At 43.9% G+C, this 19552-nt stretch overlaps 1 protein-coding gene across 1 annotated transcript in view; it reads right to left on the bottom strand.

The window, feature by feature from the left end:
• The window catches only part of LOC137376716 (follicle-stimulating hormone receptor-like), a 214329-nt gene that overhangs the window by 55234 nt on the left and 139543 nt on the right, over window positions 1-19552 (bottom strand). The window contains exon 4 of the mRNA XM_068045690.1: window positions 17545-17619. Coding sequence (XP_067901791.1) covers window positions 17545-17619 — 75 coding nt within the window. The remainder of the gene's footprint in view (window positions 1-17544; window positions 17620-19552) is intronic.

The raw sequence follows: 19552 nt of genomic DNA, 5'->3' as shown, positions 1-19552 counted from the left end.
CAATGTACAAAAGTCAAAAGATGAGTATGAGCTTTGATCTTTCCCAGGCATGGTCCAATACTACTTGTGATTTCTGCATAAGCGTGTAATGTGTCAGCTCCATTACATGAGTTGTTGAAGAAAGATGTGAAATGGGAATGGTCTAAAGCACAACAAAATGCTTATGCAGTATATAAGAAAAGCTTGACCAGTGATGCACTATTAGTTCATTACGACACAAATCGTGACCTGAAGCTAGCATGTGACACTTCAAATTATGATGTTGGAGCAGTGATCAGTTACGTCATGATGATGGTCAAGAGAAGCCGATAGCATTTGCGTCATGTACCCTAACCAAGAGTGAACGCATCTACGCGAAGATAGTAAAGGAAGCTCTTGGAATCATCTTCGGAATCAAAACACTTCACTGGGCGGCACAGTGGCACAGTGGTTAGCACCGCAGCCTCATAGCTCCAGTGACCTGGGTTCAGTTCTGGGTACTGCCTGTGTGGAGTTTGCAAGTTCTCCCGGTGACCGTGTGGATTTCTGCCAGGTGCTCCGGTTTCCTCCCACAGCCAAAGACTTGCAGGTTGATAGGTAAATTGGCCATTGTAAATTGCCCCTAGTGTAGGGATGTGGTAGGGAATATAGGATTAATGTAGGATTAGTATAAATGGGTGGTTGTTGATTGGCACAGACTCGGTGGGCCGAAGGGCCTGTTTCAGTGCTGTATGACTCTCTATGACCAGTTTTTGTTGGGTAGAAACTTCATGCTAGTAACAGATCATTATCCCCTAATATCTATTCTGGGACTAAAGTCTGCAATACTAACGATGGCAGTATCAAGGATGCAGAGATGGGCTGTTCTTTTTTCACAGTCTGACTACAACATTGAATACTGCAGTTCAAAAGAGAATGATATCGCTGATGCACTCTTACGTTTGTCACATGAGGACTCAGAAGTAGGCTATGAAGGTGCAACCTTCACAATAGGAGTAGTAGATGATGACTTTTTAATCACTGCTACTGAAATTGCAGCTGAAACTCAAAAACTAAGTGTTGAAAAGCATCTATGAAAGACATTTAATGGATGGAGAGAATTTGACCAGTGTACAGATGTGGAACTGAAACTGTTCCACAAACAACAATGAGTAGTCATGTGAACAGGGCTGCATGAAATGGGGTCATAGAGTGGTGGTACCTAGTTCTTTGAGAGATTCTGGCAGAACTTCATGCTGAACACACAGGAATAGTCAGTACTAAATCCATAGCAAGAGGTTTTGTTTACCGGACTGGGTCTAGACAGTGACTAGAACCATTGGTTAGGAAATATACCATCTGCCATAACTGTAGAAATAAGATGTCCAAAACTCCTTTGTAATCGTGATCATGGTCGACTTTTGTGAGAAGGAAAATGACAATTTCTTAATATTCATCGATAGCCACTCAAAGTGGATCAAAGTCAAGCACATGGGTCAAAACACCAATACTGAACGAACAATAGAGATGTCATGGTCTATTTTTGCATGTCATGGATTACCAGAGGAGCTCGTCTCAGATAATGGCCATTAATTTCATTCTGCTCTGTTCCAAAATTTCAAGAGGCAAAATGGTATCAAACATACCCTCACTCCTCATCATCTGGCATCAAAAGCATCTGAAAGATTCATTAGGATAGCTAAAGAAGCGCTCAAGAAACAAATGCAGCATGGGTGTTCAAATTTCAATAGTTGGCTAATTTCCTGCTGATGGCTAGAATAACACCACACTCCACTACAGGTATACACCTGCTGAGCTTTTGTTGAAGATAAGGTTAAGGACACGTTTGAGTCTGGTCCTACCAAACATGACTACTAAAGTTGAACACAAACAGTTTAGTCAAAATTGCCAATATGACACAAACAAGAGAGAACAGAGTTTCAGGCAAAATAAGCATGTTTGTGTTTTGAGTCCCCCTCACAAGTCACACAAGTGGGACGTGGGAGATGTAGTAGAAGTGTGTGAAACCAAGAGATATTTGGTTGAAATTGATGTGAAGGGGAGAAATGTTCATGTAGATTACATGATCCCAATAAAGGATAAACCAAAACATGAGCACAATCCACTTGATCTCGAGCTCATGCTAGAGTCTGAACCAGTTCAGACTTTAGTGACCGAATTACCAATTTCTCTGAGAAAGAAACAAGATCTTCTTTAACTATTGAACCAACACTAAGCAGTCCAAAACTTGACTCTATATCAAAACCCGTAAGGAGATCAGAAAGATTTCATAAACCAGTTATTAAATTTGATTTGTAGATTATCGTTTATTAAGAGAAATAGAAAGAAAAATACTTTTCTTTTATAAGGGGGAGCAGTGTAATATATTTGTATAGGAACATAAGAAATGTATATTATTCAAATAATGTAATGACACAATGACGTAATGATCCTAACCGTTACTACCCTGGTGACCAACCTACTCTGTAGCTAAACTTTAGTTAAGGGAACCTTAAAACATTTACCAGTAAGTCCTTTTATCAATACCATTGTACTTGTTCTGCTTTTGGGGAGCATTTCGGTAAATTTGGCTGCCAGTACAGTTTGTAAACAACTGGTCTCCCTGAGGATGGTTATCTCCTTTCCTGTGCCTAGGATACAGATGGAGACATTTTTCCTTTTTGTAAAAAGTTCTGGTATGTATTATGATCTTGAGTTATGTTAGAACACAAGCTTACCACTTTCATAGCCACAGACACTGGTTTGACTGCAGCGCCTTCTGCTTTTTTTTTTGCAATACCAACAATTTGCCTGGACAAACCCAGATTTGCCACACTGGAAACATGTCAGGCGGACCCCTACTGGCTTATCATCCGGGTTCCTTCTTTTAAAAGTTGGAGACTGATCTGGCTTTTCTTCCCTACTCTCCTTTACTTTTGAGCTCATTTCTGCTTCCTCTGCAACTCTGCTGTCTCTCTCTAGCTTGTATGAATTACTTGACCCAAATTCTCTTTAATTCAATGTAGGTTTGCGTGCGTCTTTTCCTAGTGTGTCTAAATTTCTGTCTATATGCTTCAGGTACCAGCTCATATGCATTTAAAATTGCAGTTTTAGTTTGTTCGTAGTCAGAGGAACTCTCTTCTGAGAACAAGGAAAAAGCTTCATAAGCCTGACCCATGAACTAGCCTTGTAAGAGGAGAATCCAAGATTCTTTCAGCCATTTTAGCCTGATAGCTATTTTCTCAAATGAGATAAAATATGACTCAACCTCTTGGCACTATTTTTATGTGTCTCGATACATTAAAGTTTTGCTCTGAATTAAGGAAACGGTTTGAGTGACTGGTGGCATTGTCATTTTGGGTTTGCAGCCTTGCTAACTCAAACTGTTTCACCTCTCTTTCCTCTTGCTCCTTCTGAAACTCCCTTTCTTCTTTTCCTTTTGAAGCTGAAACTCCCTTTCGTCCTTTTCCTTTTGAAACTGCATCTCCTCTCTTTTCAACTGCAACCGGATTTCTTCCCTTTTCATCTGCAACTGAATTTTAGCTAGAATTATTTTGTCAGACCATGATTTTATGTTTTCTTCTTCTGGTTCAGGGGCAAGTTTAAAATGGTTAGCTAGACTCTTCACCAGTTCAGGTTTCTTTGCTTTTTGTTTGAAAGTGACTCCGATCTCTGTAGCTAAGCCTTTTAAATCTGCGATAAATTTGTTTAACTTATCATGGGATATCTCTCCCTGTTCTACAAACTCCTGAGCATTAAATGTGGCCATCTCTTTTGTTTCTAGCACCATAGAGAAAAGAAAATACAAGGAAACTTGTTAGTTTATTTTTCCACAGTTTTAGAGGTCAAATTTCCTCCCATTTTCCAAATTTCTCATTTATCTGGTGGTTCAGATCCTGGCTTTGAGCCCCGATTTGTTACGGCCATGTGGTGAGGGGTGTGGATGGTTCCCACTGTTCAACTTTGACCTGATTGAAGCAAGCGTTTTTTGTTATTATGGTTTAATCCCTTTGGTGTTTTATTTGTCAAATAAACTGACAGCAACAGGTTTTCTTGTAGGTTTAAAACAGAAAATCAATTATTTATTGAGCAATATGCCTTACCCTGAAATTGTAACAACTACATCCACTTGTGTGCGTGCACACAACACAAACACGCACAAACACATACACACACACACACACAAAACAGAGACAGAGACAGAGGAAAAGGGGTAAGTGGTTGTAAATGGGGGTAGGTTTCGGGGTCATGATAAACCTGTTGAATTCTCTTGGAAGTTAAGTTTTTGTTGGTTGCAGGCCTGAGGTATCTGTAGGTTTTCCTCCTGGATGAAAGTTCAGTTAAAGACAATGGATCACTTCTAATTCACTGTTGTATAAGTATAGATGTAGAATTCTACAGCAGGGTGCTTTGCTTCTGGCTTGCTGGTTTTCTCCAGGCCCCTTAGCTGGAAATGGTATTTGGTGATGTTTTTTTTGGGTGTCTCTCTCTCTCTCCCTCCCTCTCTTCAAGGGCTGCTACCTTGAAGATCAAAAATGGTTTCACACCCTTGTCTCTGATGGGAGACATGGATCTCCCTCCCTGTGGTGAACAACAATGGCCTAAGATGTGGCTATTTCATACCTTCTTTGTTTCAGGAGAACCCATTCAATACAAAAATGTCTCTTGCTATGTTCAATTGGCACCTCTCAACATAGTTAGGCATCCCTTGCTCTAAGCAGACAGTGTGGCCATGTTTGAATATATATGTGGCCATCTTTTGCAGCATTGTCCATTTTTTAAAAGGTAAAGTCCAATTTTTATAAGTCTTCAGTTTTAGTCTTTTTTTTATTATTGCACTTTTCGTAAGCATGACAATATGTATGGTTACAGAAACCTAGAAAATTTTCCAAGCTCACAGACACTTAGCAAATGGAGTCTTCCACCTTGACAGTCTGCTCTATTATGTCACCAACAGAGATATGCCCCATGCAGCCTGGCACAACTGTATTGAAGACAGATATTGTAACTTCAGACTGTCTGAGCACTGATCCAGGACCACATGACCATGGGAAAATATACTACCAGCTGAATGTGCTGTATCCCCAGACAGTAGTGTGGTCAACATTGACAAATACCTTTTTATCTGAGGGATTTAGTTGCTAAATTTGGTTAATTGGTCAATTTGTTCTGGTCCATGATCAGGGTTGTTCTAAGTATACTGGCTTATCTCCTATGGTAACACTCATCGTTGATCAAAGGATATGCTGTTTTATAATCACAGAACCATATGTTATATAGCATTTCATGAATGATTTTAATGTCAATGTGCAGCAGTATACATGTTTCTTTAATGCAGCAATTGTAATTGTTGTGTCTACCTTCAGTTGAGACTAATTGTTCTGAGACAGCTCTTTAGGCCAATTAGAGATCAGTGACTACTGAAATCAGTTAGAAGGCCATTTCTGTTGCAGGAGATGTTTCTCTGTGTATTGGAAAGTATTACTTTCTTGAAAAAAGGCACAAAATTTACAGGTGCGTCTGTGTGATATTGGAATTCTGTCTCAAAAGTGTTCTTCAGTACTAGATTAATTGGAGAATATACTAAAGTATGCTGTCTGAAGTGTGAAAGTACGTGACAATTACAGAAAGCACGCACTCTATGAAAGATTTTAGTATATTATAAAGACATTAGATTCAATATTAACACCCCCCCCCCCCCCACCCACCACACAATGGTCATGAGGAGGTCAGGGTGGGTTAAAACGCTAAAACTGTGAAACATGACCCTAACCCATAGGCATAAATGCCTGCCACCATTTTCACAATGGTGGTGCATGGCATGCAGAAGAAACAACAGAAACAACACAATCAGCAATTGTTCAACAATACACCTTACAGAGACAAAAGAACAGTTACTCCAACACCCAGCATTTGTGCAGGACGGGTCCCATCCACTGGAGTCCTTCACACTGAATATAGCAGTCTGTACATTGAGCTGTTTTATTGGCCAGATTTTAAACTCTCAGATTCATTACACTTAAACTTGTTTATAGACTTTCAATGGGGTTTTACATGGCAAGTTGCTATCAGCGGGGCATCCAAATGTTGTGGCGCCCTCTACGGAGCATCTGGGACCTGTGCGAACCGGGAAAGGAACCTTACCCAATCAGACTGAAGAATCCTCACTGAGACGTGCAGGGCTGGATTTTGCCACAGAAGCAGAGGCAAGTTAGAGGGCGGCGAGCCGGCAATTTTGCGCGGCAGCATGGTGTTTGACATGCAGAAACCTCCGCGTGATTTTACTGGACGGGGCTTCGCGGAGAGGACGACCAGCTGGACAGTAGCAGCAGGCAGGCAATTATAGTCCTTAATCTGGCAGTTAAGAGGTGCTTTCAGGTGGGATAGCAATTTTATCAGAGGCGCATGGGCCCCATGCTGTATCAGCACCTTGTCCAAGCAAATGAGGTGGCTGCACAGCAGGAACCTCTTGACTGAAGAAGCAGCCATTAAAAACTCTGTATAAAAAGGGGGAATCAGCATCCAGGAGCTCATGCACTTGCCATGGTGTAAGCAGAGCTGAGGGATTGGGAGTGCAGACTGAGAGGATGGGTCTTGGACTACGACTCATTCATCAAGGTGCAAAGAAAATTTGGCAGCTGAGGTTGTCGTGCCTGGCACTGTCTCTGATAATGGGGGCAAAAATGGGCTGGAGCGGTGGGGAGGAGCAGCAGCTCCAGCAGCAAAGGCAGTTACCTGGTGCCCATGGATGCAGAGATGCTGGTGGAGAGGCGGGAGGGGCCAGAAGGTGATAATCGCGGAATCAAGTGTACCACAAGAGGATCATCTTCCTGAGCATGTTGGAGCAGCAATGTTGCTAACGGCTTCACCAATCAAGGCAGATAGTGGCCGAGTTATGCGGAATCCTGGAGCACCATCTTATGACACAAGCTCAGGGGGAAACCCTTTGCAAGTAACTGTCTAGCTGACAGTGAACCTTTAAGATTCTGACTCATTTTAGAGATTGGCAGCTGACTAATGTAGGATCTTACAATCGGCAGCCTACAGGTGACGGATGCACCTTTTCTGAGGGCATCTGATTTGTCGCCTTCAGCACAGATGCAGCCATTCAGGCTGTTGGTTTTGCCTCAATGGCAGGATTCCCTCAAGTGCGAAGATCAATTGCATAATTGTGGCCATGAAAGCCCCTTCATCTCAGGCCAGAACATTCATCAACAGGAAGGGTTTCCACTCAATAAATGTTCATCTCACATGTGACCATCACAAGTGCTTCCTTCAGGTGTGCGCTAGGTTTCCTGGCAGCTGTCATGATTCTTTCCTTCTCAGGCAGTCACAGGTGATGCAGCTGTTCATTCCACCACACAGCCTCTGTAGATGGCTCTCAGTCGACAAGGGAGACTGGAAAAGAAACGACTGCTGACCCCTGTGCAAAATCCTACAACTGAGGCATAGGAGTGATACAAACTGCTCCCATCTCAGCAAAACAGCACATTTAACAGGCCACTGGCCTCCTGAAGATGTGATTCTGGTGCCTTGACCAGTCAGGGGGTGTAAGGGGGTTGGTGAGGCGGCGACCTCCAGTACAGCCCTTGGCAGCTTTCCCAAATCCTTGTGGTCTGCTGCATTCGGCACAGCATGGCCATTCAGAGACAAGTGGAAATGGAGGAGGTCCATGGGGAAGACCGTACCGCCTCATTAGAGAATGAGGATTTCGATAAGAACAAGTTGGATATGCATCAGGGCCAACCAGAGATCAGTCTCCTGTGGCAACACATTGACCAGTAGAGCAGGAAAGCCTGGGATGCCCTGATCCAGGAACTCGTCTCCTGAGGATGGCAGATCATCCAATGGAAGAATCTAATCTGGACTGCTGTTTTATTCATACAGCCCCTATCCAGAGTACAAAAAACAGATCCACTTCTCATGGGGCTTGGCACTCATGATGCATCAAGTCTTTTGCGAGCGTACATGGCCAGATGGCACTCCTTAGACTTCACACACAGGCAGGGCCAAGTGTTGATGTTGCAGTTTCCCAGAACTAATGACATGAGAACGGTTACTTTGTGACCACAGCCATTTTGCTCACATTAAAGTGCATGCATTGAACAAAAGGTTTATCATCTGAATCCAGATGAAACCTAATGTGATGCTACTGCCACTTCTTTGCCCTCTTGTGAAAGCTTCTAGGTGGTACGCCCCCTATGGCTGGAGAGAATGTGGAGCAGGCTGATGAAGAGGGTGTCCTGGCAGCAGAGATGCCTGTCTTGCCCTTCCTTGGGGTTGCAGTGCACATGATGGCACCTTAACAGCCTATGCCAGCTGCTTTGTGCAGGGACAGCCTGGTCATGGGAGTTTGAGGCTTTTTGTGTGTCACAGTCAGCATGGGGGAGGGGCCAGCTTCAGGAGATGGGATCCCTTGGTTGGTGGTACCATCTACATCATCCCTTCTGTCTGCCCCCTATAATGGCCCAGTGAATGTCCGTACTTACCAGGTGCGTGAGAACACCTGATTGGGCATGCATGCATCCATGCGCCATCACTGCAACAGATCGGTCAATGCTACAGAATGCATCATGCAATCTGTTCATGCCAGTTTGCTGCTTCTGCATCGACTCGGTGGTCTTCTGCATATGACTCTCTATGATGGTGGCCACTCTTTCAATAGAGGAGCTCATGCGCTCATGGCCTGAGGCATTGCGGTGATCATGTCATGAATGGACTCCTCCATTCCATTTTTTGCACATGGGACTACACTGTTTCAGGAAACTGACAGATCTCCACACATTTCCCATTGCTGCTCCACAAGCAACTGCTTTGCACATGCCCCCATGGCTCAGCATTTCTGGCCGGGTAAGCATGGCTGGATCTATCCTCCATCCTCCGATTGGGACTGCCCACAGGGACCTCAGGCTCCATCACCTGTTCCTGCTCACGTGTGCCATGATGCTCACCTTGTGCCACTTGTTCTAAAGTCATCGGAAGCCCCACCAAGGTGTGTATATCTGAGCTGGCGGAGGTTGTGCTTGACTCATGTGACAGCAGTTCCTCAAAGTGCAAGTCATCTCTGAGGTAGCCGCAGCCACCACACACAGCTGCTGCTGGTCCTCTGGCATTGGCCCTGGGTAAGAGTTATTTGCACTCCTTCATTTCAGCAGATGATTCATCAGACATCTGTGAGCACATCAAATGGCATCTACTGGAAGCAACTTCACAGAGTTGGAACTGCCCCAAGGTACATTCATGAAGCATTCAATAATATTTCACCCACTCTGCTGCACACCCATCTCGCCATCATTGACTGCTTACACTGCTACCTCCCTTGAATATCATGGGTCTCCTTCTCCATGTGCATCAATATTGCCAGGGTGAGCAGTCCACCCTCTGAACAACTCCTCTCATAGGCATTGTGTGACCTTTTCACCTGCAATATGAGGATGAAGAGTTCAGCCACAGTTAAACTTCCCACTTGACCATTATGATCCCCGTTCAGAATGTGTTGATCCTGGCTTTGCACTGGCCCAGGGCTTACATGACTGTCCTCCCAAACCCACATAGCTTTGATCCCTTCCCTCAGGTAAGGGTTGGCACTGAGCACACATCTCCTCAGTGCACCTATACACTGCCTGCCTGAGGCCTTCCTGCTCAGAGGTGTGTCATCCATTTAAGACACTCATGGCTGACAGCTTGGCTTTGCATCTTATTCACCTTACCAGACCACAGAAGTTCATTGAAGCGCTTCCTGCACAAGACCCAAGACATGCTAACCATACTGTGGTTGCTGACCTCTCTGTTGATCTCCAGCCATGCATCCTTTGTATGCTTGGCTGGCCTCCTCCTGCCACTGTCCAGAAACAAAGTTTTCCTCCTGCCCTGGACCTCTTCTAGCATCACCTGCAGAGAGGCATTGGTGTATCTTGGGGATGCTCTACCATGACAGACTGTCATCTTGTAGATCTGAAAACCTGTTCCTTCAGGGCTGACACTCTCTGGCTGCAACCATTTTGAAGGCAGATAGCGGCTTTAAAAGAGGCCCACCACTTCCAGCTCCCACCCCCGATTATGCCTGCCGTCCGTAATTGGTTGGATAGCGCAGAGGCTATGCAATAATTGGTCACCTCCCACAAAATGCTTATGTTTGGCGCAGTCTGACCTCCAGCGGGGTAGGGAGGTAGAAATCGCCTTGACATTGGGGTGCCAGCAGTCTTGGGAAAATCCAGCCCACAGAGTCTAAATCAGGAAGCATCAGTTAGAATATATAATTCAATGTCAAATCAGGCACAGAAAGTGAAATAAAGACATGGAAAGATTGGATTACGGGCGAGAGATAGAAAATACAGAAAGAAAAAGTAAAAAAAGAACAGTTTTATTTATTTTTTTAAATCTCCAACCACACTCGCAACATATAATTTTCAGTGCCAGAGAGGTTGTTTGGTAGTAATTAACACTTATTATGCCTTTAATAAATACTTACGAACATACGCACATACGAATTAGGAGCAGAAGTAGGCCATTCGGCCCCTCGAGCCTGCTCCGCCATTCAATAAGATCATGGCTGATCTGTTTGTGTCTCAAATTCCACACTCCCATCCACACCAGATAACCTTTGATTCCCTTGCCTCACAAGAATCAATTTACCCTCACCTTAAAATTATTCAATGGCCCCACCTCCACCATCTTCTGAGGCAAAGAGTTCCAATGTCGCACAACCCTCAGAGAAAAAAATTCTCCTCATCTCTGTCCTAAAAGGGTGACCCTTAATTTTAAAGCATTACCCCCTAGTTCTGGAGTCACCCACAAGAGGAAACATCCTTTCCACATCCACCGAGTCAAGACCGTTCAGAATCTTATCTACTTCAATCAAGTCTCCCCTCGCTCTTCTAAACTCCAGTGAAAACAAGCCCAAACTGTCCAACCTTTCCTCATAAGATAATCTGCTCATTCTAGGTATCAATCTAGTAAACCTCCTCTGAACTACCTCCAACGTATTCGCATCCTTCCTTAAATAAGGAGACCAAAACTTCACACAGTATTCGAGTAGTAGTCTCACCAATACCCTGTAAAACTGAAGCATAACATTCTTTCATTTATTTTCAATTACTCTTGTAGTAAAGAATGGCATTCCATTAGCCTTCTTTATTACTTGCTGTACCTGCATGCTAACGTTTTGGGACTCATGCACTAGAACACCTAAATCCCTCTGCACCTCGGGTTTCTGCAGTCATCCTCTGTTTAAGTAATACTCTGCTTTTTCATTCTTCCTGCCAAAGTGAACTTCACATTTTCCCACATTATAATCCATCTGCCAGATTTTTGTCCACTCACTTAACCTATCTGTATCAGTCTGCAAGATCCTTATGTCCACTTCACAACATACTTTCCTATCTATCTGTGTCATCTGCAAATTTAGTTACCATGCCATTGCTCCCCTCATCTAAGTCATTGATATAAATTGTAAAACGTTGAGGCACAAGCACAGACCGATGCAGGACTCCATTCGTCACATCCTGTGAATCAGACAAGGACCCATTTATGCATACTCTCTGTTTTCTGCCAGATATCCAATCTTCTATCACATGCTAATATGTTACCCATTACACCATGAGCTCCTACTTTGTGCAATAACCTTTTATGTGGCACCTTGTCAAATGCCTTCTGGAAATCCAAGTACAGTATTTCAATGGGCTCCCCTTTATCCACAGTGCATATTACTCCTTCAAAGAACTCCAATAAATTGGTTAAATACGATCTCCCTTTCACAAAGCCATGCTGACTTTTCTTGATTACCTTGAGCTCTTCTAAGTGCCCAGCTATAGCCTCCTTAATGATCGATTCTAACACCTTCCCCACGACAGACATCCAGCTAACTGGTCTTTTTGTTATTCGTTCCTGGGCTGTGGACATCGCTGGCTCAGCCAGCATTTATTGCCCATCCCTAATTGCCCTTGAGAAGGTGGTGGTGAGCTGCCTTCTTCAACCGCTGCAGTCCATGTGGGGTAGGTACACACAGTGCGGTTAGGAAGGGAGTTCCAGGATTTTGACCCAGCGACAGTGAAGGAACGGCGATATAGTTCCAAGTCAGGATGGTGTGTGACTTGGAAGTGGTGGTGCTCCCATGCATTTGCTGCCCTTGTCCTTCTAGTTGGTAGAGATCGTGGGTTTGGAAGGTGCTGTCTAAGGAGCCTTGGTGCGTTGCTGCAGTGCATCTTGGAGATGGTACACACTGCTGCCACTGTGCGTCGGTGGTGGAGGGAGTGAATGTTTGTGGATGGGGTGCCAATCAAGTGGGCTGCTTTGTCTTGGATGATGTCAAGCTTCTTGAGTGTTGTTGCAGCTGCACCCATCCAGGCAAGTGGAGAGTATTCCATCATATTCCTGACTTGTGCCTTGTAGATGGTGGACAGACTTTGGGGAGTCAGGAGGTGAGTTACTCTCCGCAAGATTCCTAGTCTCTGACTTGCTCTTGTAGCCATAGTATTTATATGGCTACTCCAGTTCAGTTTCTGGTCAATAGATGTTGAAAGTGGGGGATTCAGCAATCGTAATGTAATTGAATGTCAAGGGGAGATGGTTAGATTCTCTCTTGTTGAAGATGGTCATTGCCTGGCACTTATGTGGTGAGAATGTTACTTGCCACTGATCAGCCCAAGGCTGAATATTGTCCAGGTCTTGCTCCATTTCTACACGGACTGCGTAGGTATCTGAGGAGTTGCGAATGGTGCTGAACATTGTGCAATCTTCAGCGAACATCCCCATTTCTGACCTTATGATTGAAGGAAGGTCATTGATGAAGCAGCGGAAGATGGTTGGGCCTAGGACACTACCTTGAGGAACTCCTACAGTGATGTCCTGGAGCTGAAATGATTGACCTCAAACAACCACAACCATCTTCCTTTGCGCTAGGTACGACTCCAATCAGCAGCGAGTTTTTCCCCAATTCCCATTGACTCCAGTTTTGCTCGGGCTCCTTGATGTCATACTTGGTCAAATGCTGCCTTGATGTCAAGGGCCGCCACTCTGCCCTCACCTCTTGAGTTTAGCTCTTTTGTCCATCTTTGAAGCAAAGCTGTAATGAGGTCAGGAGCTGAGTGGCCCTGGCGGAACCCAAACTGAGCGTCAGTGGGCAGGTTATTGCTTCGCAAGTGCCGCTTGATAGCACTGTCGACAACACCTTCCATCACTTCCCTGATGATTGAAAGTAGACTGATGGGTGGTAATTGGCCGGGTTGTCTTGTCCGGCTTTTTGTGTGCAGGACATATCTGGGCAATTTTCCTCGTTGCCAGGTGGACGCCAGTGTTGAAGCTGTACTGGAAGAGCTCGGCTAGGGGCATGGCAAGTTCTGGAGCACAGGTCATCAGTACCAATACCAGAATGTTGTCGGGGCTCATAGACTTCGCAGCATCCAGTGCCTTCAGTCATTTCTTGATATCACGTGGAGTGAATCGAATTGGCTGTAGACTGCCATCTGTTATGCTGGGGACTTCAGGAAGAGGCCAAGATGGATCATCAACTCGGCACTTTTGGCTGAAGATTGTTGAAAATGCTTCAGCCTTATCTTTTGCACTGATGTGCTGGGCTCCCCCATCATTGAGGATGAGGATGTTTGTGGAGCCACCTCCTCCAGTTCTTTAATTGTCCACCACCATTCACGATTGGTTGTGGCAGGACTGTAGAGCTTAGATCTGATCTGTTGGTTATGGGATTGCTTAGCTCTGTCTATCGCATGCTGCTTTCGCTGTTTGGCACGCAAGTAGTCCTGTGTTTTAGCTTCACCGGGTTGACACCTCATTTTGAGGTATGCCTGGTGCTGCTCCTGGCATGCCCTCCTGCATTCTTCATTGAACCTGGGTGAGTCCCCCGGCTTGATGATAATGGTAGAGTGGGAGATATGCCGGGCCATGAGGTTACAGGTTGTGGTTGAGTACAATGCTGCTGCTGCTGATCGCCCACAGAGCCTCATCATGGATGCCCAGTTTAGCATTGCTAGATCTGTTCGAAATCTATCCCATTTAGCATGGTAGTAGTGCCACACAACACGATGGAGGGTATCCTCAATGTGAAGACGGGACCTCGTCTACACAAGGACTGTGCGGTGGTCATTCCTACCAATCTTGTCATGGACAGAGGCATCTGCGCCAGGCAGATTGGTGAGGATGAGGTCAAGCATATTTTTCCCTCTTGTTGGTTCCCTCACCACCTGCCGCAGACCCAGTGTAGCAGCTATGTCCTTTAGGACTCAGACAGCTCGTTCACTCGTGGTGCTACCGAGCCAATCTTAGTGATGAACATTGAAGTTCCCCATCCGGAGAACATTCTGCACCCTTGCCACCCTCAGCGTTTCCTCCAAGTGCTTTTCAATATGGAGCAGCACTGATTCATCAGCTGAGGGAGGGTGGTAGGTGGTAATCAGCAGGAGGTTTCCTTGCCCATGTTTGACCTGATGCCATGAGACTTCATGGGGTCTGGAGTCGATGTTGAGGACGCCCAGGGCAACTCCCTCCTGACTATATACCACTGTGCTGCCACCTCTGCTGGGTCTATCCTGCTGTTGGGACAGGGCATACCCGAGGATGGTGATGGCAGGGTCTGGGACATTGTCTGTAAGGTATGATTCAGTGCATATGACTGTGTCAGGCTGTTGCTCGACTAGTCTGTGGGACAGCTCTTCCAACTTTGGCACAAGCCCCCAGATGCTAGTAAGGAAGACTTTGCATGGTTGACAGGGCTGGGTTTTCTCTTGTCGTTTCCGGTGCCTAGGTTAATGCTGGGTGGTCCGTCCGGTTTCATTTCTTATTGACTTCGTAGCAGTTAGATACAACTGAGTGGCTTGCTAGGCCATTTCAGAGGGCATGTAAGAGTCAACCACACTGCTGCGGGTCTGGAGTCACATGTAGGCCAGACCAGGTAAGGACAGCAGATTTCCTTCCCTAACAGACATTCATGAACCAGATGTGTTTTTACAACAATTGACAATGGTTTCATGGCCATCATTAGATCATTGTCATTAGACTAGGTTTTTATTTCCAGATTTTTTTTCATTAATTGAATTCAAATTCCACCTTCTGCCGTAGTGGGATTCGAACCCATGTTGCCAGAGTAATACCCTGGGTCTCCGGGTTATTAGTCGAGCGACAAGACCACTATGACACCGCCTTTAGTTACCTGTTTTCTGCCTCCCCTGCCTTCTTGAATAGAAGGGTTATATTTGCTATTATCCAGTCTGATGGAACCTTTCCAGAATCTAGCGAATTTTGAATGATTAACACCAACGCATCTACTACCTCATTAGCCACCTCTTTTAAACCCTAGGATGAAGCCCATCAGGTCCTAAAGACTTGTCAGCCCGCAGATCCATCAGTCTGGTCAGTACCACTTCCCTGGTGATTGTAATTTCACCAAGTTCCTCTTTTCCTTCCACCTCCTGATTTATAGCTATTACTGGAATGTTTTTTGTATCTTCTATAGTGAAGACAGAAGCAAAATATTTGTACATTTCATTCGCCATTTTCTTATTATCCACTATCAACTCCCCAATCTCACTCTCTAGAGGACCAGCACTCACTTTACTTACTCTTATCCTTTTTAAATACCCATAGAAACTCTTGCAATCTGTTTGTACGTTTCTAGCTAGCTTCCTCTCATACTCTAATTTCTTTCTCCTCATTAACCTTTTAGTAATTTTCTGCTATTCTTCATATTCTGACCAATCATCTGACCTACCACTCATCTTTGCACAATGATATGCTTTTCCTTAAGCTTGATGCTTTCCATAACTTCTTTTGTTAACCATGGATGGTGGGTCTTCCCCTTAGAATTTTTCTTTATAGTAGGAATATACTTATCCTGAGTATTCTGAAATATCCCCTTGAATGTCTGCCACTGTTTCTCTAGTGATCTATCTCCTAGCTTAGTAACCGAATTCACATCAGCTAGCTCAGCTTTAATGCCCACACAGTTGCCCTTATTTAAGTTTAAAATACTAGTCTTAGACTCACTCTTCTCTCTTTCAAACTGGATATAAAATTCAATCATATTGTGGTTGCTGCTACCTAGAGGTGTCTTTACTCTGAGGTCATTAATTAATCCTGTCACATTAAACAATACCAAATCTAATATATCCTGCTCTCTGGTTGGTTCCAGAACGTGCTGCTCTAAGAAACTATCTACTTACATTGGAATGGACAAGCCCTAGCTTTTCCTGTTGAGTTTAGAGGGCATCGATCACAAGTGCAGCATCTTCTTGTCATTCCAGGTATTTCAATGCTGAGTTTCTCAGCAAGATACAATTCTCATGCAGCTTCTGGAGGGACAGGGTAACTCAGACAACAACCTCTGGATTTCTACTATTAACTGGCTGTGTGCGGCTGCTGGACTTTGGCGTCTGATTTACACTTTAATAATAATGAGCGCTGTTATTTCTACAGCAATATCCATCCTAATATATCATAGCATCCTACAGGATTAGACAACACCACAAAGTCAATCGGGGTTACCCGCAAATCCTGAAAATTATGTGCTCCCACAGATCCCACAGTGGCCCAATCCAATTATTTATTCTGACATTCAAACAGGTAGTGCAACGTGTTCAGGAGGCCCCTTGTTACGAGTTTCCAATCTGTTTTCCAACCTTTACCTTCACGCAGTTAATCACTCGGAAGGGGGCTGGTTTATCTGCCCAGCAGCCAGCTCGCATGCCAATTAGGCCAGCTGCTGGGCAGAATACCTGGGCGGCACAGTGGCGCAGTGGTTAGCACTGCAGCCTCACATTTTCAGGGACCCGGGTTCAACTCTGGGTACTGCCTGCGAGAAGTTTGCAAGTTCTCCCTGTGACTGCATGAGTTTTTGTTGGGTGCTCCTGTTTCCTCCCACCACCAAAGACTTGCAGGTGATAGGTAAATTGCCCCTAGTATAGGTAGGTGGTAGGGAATATGGACTTACTGTAGGGTTCGTATAAATGGGTGGTTCTTGGTCGGCACAGACTCGTAGGGCCTGTTTCAGTGCTGTATCTCTAAATAAATAAATATTGTTCAGACCCTGCCATTACATTCGGCAGGATCTCTACATCCCCAGCTCTGGGTCTTCAGCTGTTTTTGGCCTCACCCTACCTTCCTGGTTGACAACGTTGAAAATGCTGGTTGATTTAATTAACAAGGACTTAAATCAGAGTTAATAGAGAACAGGTGATGCTCATTGCAGTTTGTATTTCAGGGCCATTTTTTCCCCAGTCAGGCAGTTACTTCTGGACAGGGAGTTCGTCCAGAAGGTAAGAGTGGGAACTGGCATTTGTATTGAACTGTGGATTGAGAATAAAACAGTTGTGGATCAGAGACTGTGTCTTGTTTCCTGATTTTGGTGATTGGATATCTGCCAATTGGACACTGGCCTCCCTGTAAATATCTGGGCGTTTAGATTTTATGTTTGGTACAAAATGCAGAGCATCTGCTATATTACCCTTCCCCTTTAAGGTTCAGCTACAAACCTTGTGAACTACCTTGCTAGATAATTGATTGTGACTGTAATGCCCGTTTATCATACTGACACAAATATACATAGTACACTGCTTGTCAAAAATAATGAACTTCTCTTACATGTATCTTAGGTGCGGAAGGTTTCCGAATGCTCCTTGATCAATATGCACAAGAAGTTTTGCTTTATCAATTATTCTGTAAAACAATAACAAAGAACAGAGTGATTAATTATTCCTCTATTTTGTGAGTTGCTCAGAGCACACAATTTGATAACATGGCATAGATAAACTGAAAACGACTATATTGTGAATCCCGATGCACAGTGCACTACTGGTTATAGCTATTGTAAAGATGTTTAGGGCATCAGTTACTGATATGCATCAGATTTCACAATCTAAACTATGGAGATTGGAGAAAAATTTATGGAGTTCCTACTTTATCTGGCGTCTTTTCTAAAACCTGAAGCACTGTTAAACATTTTAAAAACATTATTGTGCCAGACACAGGATTCCCATTCTAAGCCATGAGACACAAATATTACAGGAGAAGCATTGAATACAGATCTCCTTCATTAGAGGAACATTGGTTTCCTATGTGATATTTCGTCAAATATTAAAATAAACTTGCATTCTGGTGGTGGAGTTTGAGCCCATAGGATGGTACCATTTTATTGCACACAACAATAGTATGAGTTGCTGTGGTTACAGTAAGCCTTCACATGTGCTGAGATTGAATGCATAGGTGTTAAAGATTTTTGACCATAAATTTCTCATGACAATGTATTTCTGCCGGGTTGCATGGAATAAATTCTGTTTTCCACATATATATGAGATAACCATTCCAAAATATTATTAGCAACATATGTTGTATTTCAGAAGTTCAACACAACAAAAATGCAAAATAACATTTTATTTTGAAGAAATGCATTTCATAATTGCAATGCTATGCTTAAGACCATGCAAAGTGAAAATACTTTCTAGATCACTGACCAGACCCCTAAATTACAATACCATTGCATTGATGCACATCTAAAACCACAATGCTTCATGCAACAACTTGCATTTATATAGCACCTTTAACATAGAAACAACATACCAAAGTGCTTTACAGAAGCATAAACAGAAAATTGGCACTGAGCCATAGATGGATATTTTAGTATGGAGGGCAAAAGCTTTGTCAGAGAGTTAGGTTTGAAGGGGGATCATAAAAGCAAGGGAATTGGTGAAGCAGTTACAGAATCAGTGATAATTGGCAGGATGCTTTAAAATTAATTATGGCTTTGGAATGCATCAATTCCATTATTTCATGGTTGAAATGAAACAATATGAAAGAAGGCATGTCAGATAGCTGAGCGGGTACTAGAGTCAGGCTCTCCACCACCACCATTACGCCATCAACCATATCTGCAGGCACTGGCACATCAAGCTGACAGTAAGCAAGGTTAACTACCTCACCAGACTCCTGGTCAGTGTGAAATAATGTCAACTCTGATGACAATTTTTCTGCCTCTGACACCTTCCAGCAAGGGGAGCATTTGCAGTAGCAGCTAATGTGCTATCCATAAATCTATCAAACGGGTGTTACGACCAGGTGAGAAAGGTGCCTGGGCGTCCCCCTCAGCCTTCACCGGTCTTACTGTAACAGGGTTTAATTTTAAACTTGGTGAATCCTTGTTCACTGCTTTCCAATTGCAAGGCAAAGAAATGAGCACAAACAGGCTTTCTTAGGTTTAAAGAAGAAAAGTGAAATTTATTAAACTTAAACTCTAATTCGGTTAATGCCTATGGATACACGACGTGCCCACGCTAGCATGCATACGTGATACACACATGCAGATAGGGACAGAAAAGAGAAGTAAAAATAAAGTGGAAAAGTTTGAGGTAATATTTGAGGAAGGTTTTTTGTTACTGTGCTTCAAGCTCGCTGCAGAGTCCTTTATTGAAAATATGGTCTTGCTTTCGCATTGGGACCCAGTATTCTTCCTAAACCTTGATCACTGTAGGAGACTTTTCTCTCTTGGGGCTCATGTGTCTTGAATGGGTCTTGGAGTTCTGTGAGAAAGAGATGGGAGCAGACAGGAGAGGCTCTTTTCAATCTAGGAGCCAAGAGTTTTCCGCCAGTTCAAACA

Source organism: Heterodontus francisci, chromosome 13 (genome assembly GCF_036365525.1).
Source record: "Heterodontus francisci isolate sHetFra1 chromosome 13, sHetFra1.hap1, whole genome shotgun sequence".
NCBI lineage: Eukaryota > Metazoa > Chordata > Chondrichthyes > Heterodontiformes > Heterodontidae > Heterodontus > Heterodontus francisci.
This window is presented reverse-complemented; position numbering and strand designations above follow the sequence as displayed.